The sequence below is a fragment of the Nestor notabilis genome, unplaced genomic scaffold (assembly GCF_000696875.1).
Source record: "Nestor notabilis isolate BGI_N333 unplaced genomic scaffold, ASM69687v1 scaffold15262, whole genome shotgun sequence".
Taxonomy (NCBI): domain Eukaryota; kingdom Metazoa; phylum Chordata; class Aves; order Psittaciformes; family Psittacidae; genus Nestor; species Nestor notabilis.
Genome location: NW_009919825.1, coordinates 34323 through 43808, shown reverse-complemented (window position 1 = coordinate 43808; position 9486 = coordinate 34323). Strand labels below are relative to the sequence as shown.

General features: G+C 38.9%; 1 protein-coding gene across 1 annotated transcript in view; it reads right to left on the bottom strand.

The window, feature by feature from the left end:
* Positions 1-419: 419 nt before the first annotated feature.
* The window catches only part of GALNT7 (polypeptide N-acetylgalactosaminyltransferase 7), a 40784-nt gene continuing 31717 nt past the window's right edge, over positions 420-9486 (bottom strand). The window contains exons 8-12 of the mRNA XM_010010417.1: positions 8096-8218; positions 7134-7352; positions 4963-5061; positions 3538-3666; positions 420-866 (exon numbers count right to left, since the gene is read on the bottom strand). Coding sequence (XP_010008719.1) covers positions 729-866; positions 3538-3666; positions 4963-5061; positions 7134-7352; positions 8096-8218 — 708 coding nt within the window. The 3' untranslated portion in view covers positions 420-728. The remainder of the gene's footprint in view (positions 867-3537; positions 3667-4962; positions 5062-7133; positions 7353-8095; positions 8219-9486) is intronic.

Sequence of the window (9486 nt, the reverse complement as noted above, 5' to 3'; positions counted from 1 at the left end):
CAAAATGTACCACATTAGCACTAAACGTGACATTAAGCTCTTCTTTGCACCGTACAAAGTGTCCAGTCGAAGTAGAGCAGCCAAACTGGCAATAGAAATTTGTCTTTGATCATACAGTAATGACACGGGGTAGTATGGTTGGTCCCTACCCCTGGTGTCAGCTCAGAAAAATCCATTGTTTAATTTCCAACAAATGCTTTTCTTGTGAAAGAGAGAAATGAAAGAGGCACTAAATATGTTGAAATTCACCTTCCAAAAAAGCAGCATGACTGTGAGAGAAGGCCACCCTGGCTAATAACCTGTGGCAGTGCTTAGTAGGATGTAAAATTAAATAAAAATATACAACAGGTTGATAATCACCAAGTTCTATGAAAATCTGGTTACTCCAACCTTTCAAGTGTGTGTAAAAAAACTGCCTTCAGACCCCTGAGTGTAATCCCAAAGAAGACGACAACGCTTTTAACTACGTTCCTATGAAACATAGCTAACAGCACATTAATTTACCAACATCTTGAAACAAAAAGATGTAAACATCTACGGAGTTTAAGGTAAAGCAGTTTTGTAAACATTAACTGCGGATGATAATGTTATCATAATAATCACAGTTCCTCTATGTCCTTCATCCAAGCCAGGAGGCTCGCAGCTGTACAAAGTTAATAATTGCAGCAGTTTTCAGGCTATTTTCAGTCCTGTACAAATTAATGTGTCAGTAGGTAGGTTTCGTCTGTCTACACACTAAGGATGTTGTTCATTTCCCATTTTTGTGTTGCTTTACTGGAGTCACACTCTGAAATGAACACTTGATGGAGGACTTCGGAGCGATCCAAGCACTTCCCTGATGGAATGTGAGTAAATCTGTGTAGATTCTGGAAAACAAAACCATCAGGAACATGTGAGTTCGGTTTCTTTTCTTCTCCCCCTCCCCTCCCCCGCCGCTTAACATTTTCCTCACAACTTTAGCTATTTACAAAACCAGGCTTCAGGGTCCCAGGACAGATCAGTCCTATACTCATTTTACTGTTTGCTTAACCTAGACTTTCACAGCCTTCATATTATGAAATGTTCAATACATATAGGCCCACCTGAGACACTTCCCATTTCTCTTAGGCAGCAAACTGCTAAGAAAACGAGGAGAACCGTGCCTAAAATGCTTCTAGCCCTTTCATCCATCCTGTAACCAAACCAAAAGATTGACACTTGAGGACAGCTGTGTGAGAACTGACTGCACTGGACAGGTCTTCTTGTGGTTACCTCTTCACAGAAAGCAACTGCACAACACCAGCATGAACTACACTGGAAAGAAAAAGCACTAACTTTGCTCCCTGCTTGGCTGGTAGAAGGAAGAGAAAAGGGTATGAGAGCAAGTCTGGCCTCCAGAGCAACAGGAGGCTGCCTAACAAATTGCAGACCTATTGTGCCTAGCACATTCAGGCTGAGGCTTGCACACTTGGCTCCTTCCACACCCCCTGTGCTGCTCAAGTCCCATGCATTTGCAGAGCAGCCTGTGGCTCCCCTCCTGCCTGCTGACCCCCTGCTTCAGATGCAGCCAGAATCACTGACTGGTTGTATCTAGTGTGGAGAGCACCAGAGCAGGAGCAAACCCTTGGCACTGTGGCCAGGCTGGGGCTCCACAGCCCTGCCCTAGGCACCTAGCTTTCTATAGCACAGGGGCCCTCTCCATCACCCCAACACTCACACACACATGTGCATGTCCGAACATTGGTTCAGCTTGATCCCTGTTCCTGCCGTGTGGCCAGACTTGGGGATCCTTTACTTGGAGAGGTAAACATATGTTGTCTGAACGAAAGCAATAGGCAGGCTACCACCAGCTCTGTTCTGGATGTTTCCTTATGGGCACCAAAACCCTGCTGCTGCACAATGCTTAAGCTGCACAGAGGTTACACTCACCAAACTGGCACACGAATGTTCATTCAAGAAACAACCGACCGACCGACCAGCTAGGTAAAATCTCCTGGCAGCTTTCTCTTATAGGAGGCTGTAACATTTTCAGCAGTTCATAAGCATTGCATTCCTTACACCCCCCTTGTTAGAAGAAAGGGTCATACCCTCTGTACTGCACAGCAGTGTGCAAATTTCTAGTATTTGCTCGGTTACATACTCTTGGTGGTCCTTTTGCTCTCAACCCCCACCTCGTTTTTTTTTGCCTTCTGGAAGCCAGCCAGCGTTTTGTTCTAGAGCCCAGGCCATGCCTACTGGGCTTCCTTATAACTTGTGGTAATAAGCAAACAATTACACAACTTGGTACCAGCGTGGAGGAAATGGATCTTCTTGCATAAAAGAAATGCTTAGAGAAGAGCCAAGTAACATGCTGGGACACACTAGAATAGCTGGAGAGTTAACAAGTGCTAATTTCAGGTTTAAAGAATTTTGTCTATGTGGCACAAGAAAGCTGGGTGGAAATTTTTGTGCTTGCTATTTCTTCTTTACATTGATTATTTATGTAAAGAGCAGGGAAGGTGGAGTGGCTTAAAGAATAATAAACAGATTTTTCTGTACTCGTCAGTGCCTGCATCTTTCAGACAAACACAATCCAGATAACCAGCTAATGAACTAATAAATACGCAACATGCTAGGTAGACTGAAGAAAAATTGACTCAGAATAGTTTCTTAGACACAGAACCAAGTTGTGCATGGTTATATCCAAGGATAACGACACACTTAAAGAGTATTCAGTTACATTTCTTAAAGAAGCAAGCAGACATAGAGCCTTAGAGATTTTTCAAACAAGTAATAATAGAGGACTTACAGCTGTAGTGACTAAATAGACTGTAGCAGCCCTCACATGTCTATCAGCCAACATTCCAAGTCTTTATTAAAAATTCATATTTTGCAATAGCACTATAATGGTGGCACACCCAGAATTCACAACAGAGCATGTTATTAGAGAATGGCTGATGAACAGGAAATAGAAATACTGAAGAAGGCAAAGACAACACAAAAAGGCAGAGTAATGCTATAGTCCTATGCAGGCTTGAAAAGATCTGTCTTTAAACAGAGCAACGCTTCAATATAGACCTCCCAAAATTAGATCTAATATTGAACCTAGCTGCTAAATGCACCCCAGAATTTAAGTAATGTCACAGCATACATTAGATAAAGAAACTTTCTTGACAGAAAGCACAGAAGCAGAGAAGGTGATGGCGCTAAAAGCTTTTAGAAACTCTGTCATTGTTAGTGGACATCCTCTTTACTTCCTCTAAGACAAGTGCTAACTCCTAACATAACCTGTGGCAGCAGATGTAGCCTCATGAGACTGTCCTTAAAGATTTTGCTACAGAAGACAGCAACTAGAACCACTAGGAAAAGCACCTTTTCCTGGAGGGAACTTTTCCTAGAGGGATCTTTCCCAGCAAGCATGGATTTTTGAGTTAACAATGTGCAGTTAAAAATTTACTTGGTTCAGTTAACTGTGTCATAGATCTTTACTTTCAGATATATGTAAATAATATAAAAAAGGTGCAAAAAAACCCAGGATGCAAATTATAATTTCTTTTCTGCTATATAGCTGTTACATACCTTGAAGTATTGCCAATCTTGGTATTCATTCTGATTACAGTGTGTAATCATAATTTTGGATCCATCTGGTCCTTTAGCTAAGCACTGATCGTACTGCATGAGTTGATTAGCTTCATTGATTCGGAAAAGCTAACAGGAAGGAAAAAAAAAGCCACCTTTTAAACAGCTGACTCAAAATTATGAGTGTTTTAAAAATACTGAACATACCAACTAAATTTCATCATTCAAAAGTGCATTACCTCATGTAAAGTTAAGACTTTACATGGTGTAATGCACTTTTACTGTCATGACACTCAATTTCAACTTTCCTGCAAGATTTAGAAAGGTAAGAAACTTACCTAGCAAGACAAAAAATGATAAAAGTAAAGGGATTCCTATTTGGGAGACTTCTGAAAGTGTTTGATTAAAAACCTTTGTATGATTTGATGGCCAGACAATCCACTATCTTTCTGAAGGTCTGGTAGCAAGTTCTTGGCCCTGGACGGTAATTTCATGTGAATGGCATTTTACCCATGAAGGAAATCAAACTAATGCATCCAGATACAAAAAGATTATCCTAGCTACTTCTTATGAAACCACTGATACAGGGCTTTAGGGGTAACATATACAGAAGAAGTTTAGGGAACCTTTTCATTAAATATCAAAGATCTATTTCCAGGGGCTACCAAGAGCTAACCCAAGTAAGATTTTTAAAAGCATCATCCTGCATGTGATTTCATGATTGCTGTGACAAAACTTGCCTGGTACAAGTCTACATCAACATATAAAAGGACTTTGAGAAGTTTTCCAACTGAAAAAGGAGATTTAAAGACAGAACAGCATGTTTGTGTCTTTGTGTGGGTAGGTTTGTGAAGATACAGGTCAAACACCATAGCAGCTTGGACTGCAAACATCTATTAGCAGTTACGTTTTGCCAACTAATTTGTAAATGGAGCAGACACATATCTGTATTCAATTTCTTGTCTCCTGTGGTGGAAGATGAGTTACTGCACAAAAGTGTTTTATACCTCCATTAGAGCAAAACAACTTTGTGAAATAATTGAGCCAAAGTGAGTAAAGGGGTTGTTTCCTGAATGATTAATTATTAAGTGAAGATAAATGATGAACCAGCAGCAATGCCAGAGGCTGCAGTTATTCTAATGCAGTGATATGGTTGCTGTAAAACCGTACAGTTCTTGCTTCCTCATGTACCTGTTTCACTGAAGAAGAGATTATGAATTTGCCTTAAATTTTGTACTGTTTGTGTTTGAAATTATATTTTCAGAATCCCACATTTTATAAGTGTCGGTATACTTATGGAAAGTCCCTAACTCCCATCGCTGAAGCTGGCAGCTAAGTGACTTTATGTACAGGCTTAACAGAAAGCCAGCCTGTTATCATCCACAGCAAGCGATTCTCCTTCAGACTTGCTTCCAAGCTCCTCACCTGATTTCCTCCCATCCTATGGCACGGCCCAAGCTCAACGAAGCCACCGTTGGTGTGCCCCATGCTATCAATGCAGTAAGCAGTTTCAAAGCCTCTAATCTGGAAAAGAGGTTTTGCACTCTAAATTAGTCTCAAGTTAAAAATAAACATGAAGGAGTTCAGGAAATTCCCACTTATCTTTCAGACCAGAAACAGATATGCGACAGAGAGATATGAGACAAACCTGTGTATGAAATTTAAATACTTGTGTTAACTGTTCTGGGAGATGGAGCTTCAAGCTGCCTGTACTAATTTGCAGACTCCTATGTGAGTTAGAGTACACTGATACAGCTAGAGTTGCAAAGCTCAGTTCCAAATTAATGACACTGAGATGTAGGACTTTCAAGCATTTTAATTTATTCAAGCCCCTATCCAAGCATGTTCAGTATCACAGGTCATCATAAATAAAACAGGAGCTCAGCTAAGTTGCTCTCATCTTGTGGATGAGAGAAATGGGATGCAGAGGAGTTATGCATGGCAGTTATTAACTGCAGCCAGGCACAGCCCATTGACCCAGCTGCTCAGATGTACCTTCTGCAGTAGCAATTACACAGTAGAAAAAGAGATAAAATTGATGAGGGGCAGGCACAGGCACAGGATACAGAACAAAAGTCCTGTCAGAAAGCATGCCTCAACTGCTGATTATCCCAATCATTTCTCAAAAGACTTTACAAAGACTTTATGACACCAGCAGCTTTACAAAGACTTTATGACACGAATAACATTATTTCCAGACCTATTTTCTTTGCCAGAGCCTCTTTCTTCTTTGTGACAGTAGAAGAAAGTCTGTAGGACTAAGCTTAGACCTGACTTACAGAGAGAAGGCTAGGGAAGATGAACACCACACTTCCATTCTAGACAGTTTGGAAATGAAATTAGTGTGGTGTTACAAATAGGGAGGGATTTCTCAGATGTAGGATAACTAGCAGCCAGTGAAGAAGAGTTGAATAAAACTTCAGAGAAGTCTGTGAACTTTGACTTTCTTGTTGCTTTACCAGAGCTGCTCACTCTTATTAGGGATGATTTCCCATAAGGTGGCCATTATTATTTTATTCTCTTCAGATACTTACACCTCAGTGAATAGTAACATATAACATGGCTTCCTAACCTTTTATGTGGATTCAAAAGGAGGTTTAAGGCTAATGTAGTAACTAATGATTTGTGCTAGCTTTTAGGTAAGAAATAAAGGTGTTCCTGTTCACCTGGTTTCTCAGATACAATACTATTTGTACCCCATTCCACCATGCACATGCTCTGTATCACTAATTCCTCAGGGAAATTAAAGATGACACTTTCTTGGCCATGGGAAACAGCATATATCTGTACTTTCTAATGCTCTTTTGAAGCTACAACTGAGAAGGTAAAAATAAATAAATAAATCTGAAAGCAGACAGGAAACCTGCAGTAGAGAGCTCCTCAAGGTGTGGGCTAAATGCCAGAACAAAATGAATGCGGTTCAGAGAGGTGTCCCGCACTCCCCTGGCGACATGCTGTCTCTGTCAACCGTGTGAAAATACCAAACCTGTAACCACATTCTTAATTTACTGAAAATTATATACTATACACTAATGCTGGAAATGACTATTAAGGAATGGTACGAAATTATTATATGCAGTTAAGGGATTTACTGGGGCTGTAACTGTGTGAGTACATCTCAGGCTAGGAAATGTAGGTGAAATGTACTCCCCTCCTGGATTTAATGATCTGTTCTCCAGGCCTTCACAGAAAAAGATTATCACCTTTTTATCTTCAATACTCCTACATACACAGGATTCACTTTTTTTAAAAAAAAAAAAAAAAAAAAAATCCCCTAATTTTTAATTATAAGAAAAAGAGCTTTAGACATAACTGAAGTCAGGGCTAGAGATAAAATCATGCTTCAAGGACCTATGGAGCTAATTAAAAATAAAAAATAAAAAAAATAATTAAAAAAAAAAAATTGCACCTCTTAAAGTGTATATGATTTTTTTCCTAGAGTTACATTTCTATAGCTCTCCGGCTAGTATCATATACCTTGGTATAGCAGTAACCAAAGAAACTGTTCTCAGACTGGTGTCAAGCAACAGTCACTTCCTTTTGAATTCCCATTGTTTTAGGTCCTAAAATAAATACAGGTTACGTGCTGTACTTACCTCTCCCCAGTCCACATTTTTAGGTGGTAAGGGATAATATGAAGTTATATCATATGCTATTTCTTCCATAAACCACTTAAAACTTTTGCAGTTGTGATCCTCACGGAATTTTTTCAGCTCAGATATATCTCCATAGGGTAGTGCTTTTGTCTCGGGCCGACTGGCATAGAAGTAATCTTTGTATTCATCCCACCACACTTCCACAACTCTGACATAGTTCTGTCAAGAACAAGGACATTGCTGTGACCTCAAAGCACACAAAAGTCAGACATAACTGCATGCTAACTTCAGAAATTTGAGGATTTCTCCCTTAAAAAGTGACAGCAGAAAGTTACTATATAGTACTAATGATTTGTTAACTTCAGCAGATTGTACCAGAACTGCAATTCAAAGTTTCTATTTTGCGCAGTTTTCTGCAGCTTTAATACAGAGAATGACATGCATTAGTTCACCAAGGGTGAAAAAATGAAGTCTTAAATGGGTCAGCTATGACCCATCAAGGAGATTTTACCTTCTCAAGTAGTTTATTGCTGCTGGGAGAAGGCAGAAAAAATGCACAGCTTGCCTGACAAACAAGCCTCTCCCTCACATCTTTCTTTTCAGTCTCTTTGATGGTTCTTACCTCTGTATTACCTGTACGTGTTCTGGATGCACATCTCACTTTATACAATTCTTCTAGCATTAATGACCCGGTGTTAAAACAGTCTTAATAGATCTGACTGAAGGCACAAATTATTACAAGTTTCACTTTAATCTACATCCAGCATAAATTGAAGAAAGCTATAAAAAAGCAGCAGGATTGGCACAAGATTTCCCTTCCATGGGGATGACCATCTCAGCTTTAGACAATAAATAACTTTGGATGAAGCACTCTAAATTGCTGCTGCTAATTTAAATAGCTGTACCTAAACCTGTTGTTATCTAAAATAAAAACTACCTTCAAGGTTACAGCAAAATCGTACCTTTAATGTAGGAGAAGACCCAACGTACACAGGGGGTGGATTTCCTTGCCAACCCTGGAGACGGTAGATATGTCCAACACGAGAACAGGGAACAAACATCAGTTTTCCCCCACACTGCCAGATCTACAAGTTAAAGCAAAGGAATTACTAATATATATGCACAGAAATGGGGGTTGGACTAGATGGTCTCCAGAGGTCCCTTCCAACCCTAATGATTCTGTGATTCTGTGAATTTAAGAGACAGATAGATAATAAATTATGGAAGAAATATCAACTACTTTTCTTACTATACCAACTGTGTGATATATTTAAATATTTTTACTTCAGATGTAAGCATAAACATAACTGGTCTCTGAAATGAAAGGCTACATTGAATATATCCTTCAACTGAGCGACAAAATTACTCAACTAAATTACATTTCTAAAAAGCTTTTAAAAAGTTTGCCATCTCATTCCATTACTATTTCAGAACAACAATAATGAATGAGTGAACAAAATCTGAAACTGGGTAATTTTTATGACAGAATTAATAATATTTTGATTTTATTAAAGCAAGTCACATACCATCACTAAGATGGGTTTTGGTCAGATGCCCATCACATTTAGGTTTTTCTTAATAAAGGCTAGTAGGAGATAAGGATGTCTTTGGTAACCCAAGTACAAGCAGATTTTTCTTGAACTATAGTAGCTAAAAATAAATCATAGGTGAAACATATTACCACTCTGAAAATCCCTCTTTCCCACATGCTCTTGGATAATCCATTTATGGGGAGAAGAAAACTCACCGAAATTTGAATTTAATTGCTAATATTTTTGACAAGTTTGAAATGTAGCATCAAATCCAAATTCAAGATAACTTTGGAAATGTTCCAAATTAGTCCAAATTTCAGATTACAAATATGACTTAGCATTATTAGGAAAGATGGGCAGAATAGATTACTTCCTTCATTGCATCATCATACTAGTTTTCTTCAGTTTCACTTAAAAACCCCAACTCAGATATTCAAGGCCATTATATTTGCTATCTGGGAGCCAGTATGCAAGATTGATGAATGTTTAGTTCTTCTAAAGATTGGTTGTGATCGACATGAAACCAATTTGGAGGTCTCTACATAATCACCACTTCAATTACAAAACTACTGTATGTAATTTCAATCATGATTTAGCTCTAAGCAAGATGGAGAATTAGAAGGATAAAGACCCTGTACATGTAACATCCTCAATAACTACCTTTTGCATATGGATTTACAGCTGAGCAAGTGCACTCAGAGCATTCCTCAAAATCATGAGGAGCATGAGTAGCTAGAGGAGCTCTGAACGTACTTTCAGTAAAATTCAGCTACGATTTCACAGATCGCTACTGAGGATATTAGATGTCTCCACTTTTGTTT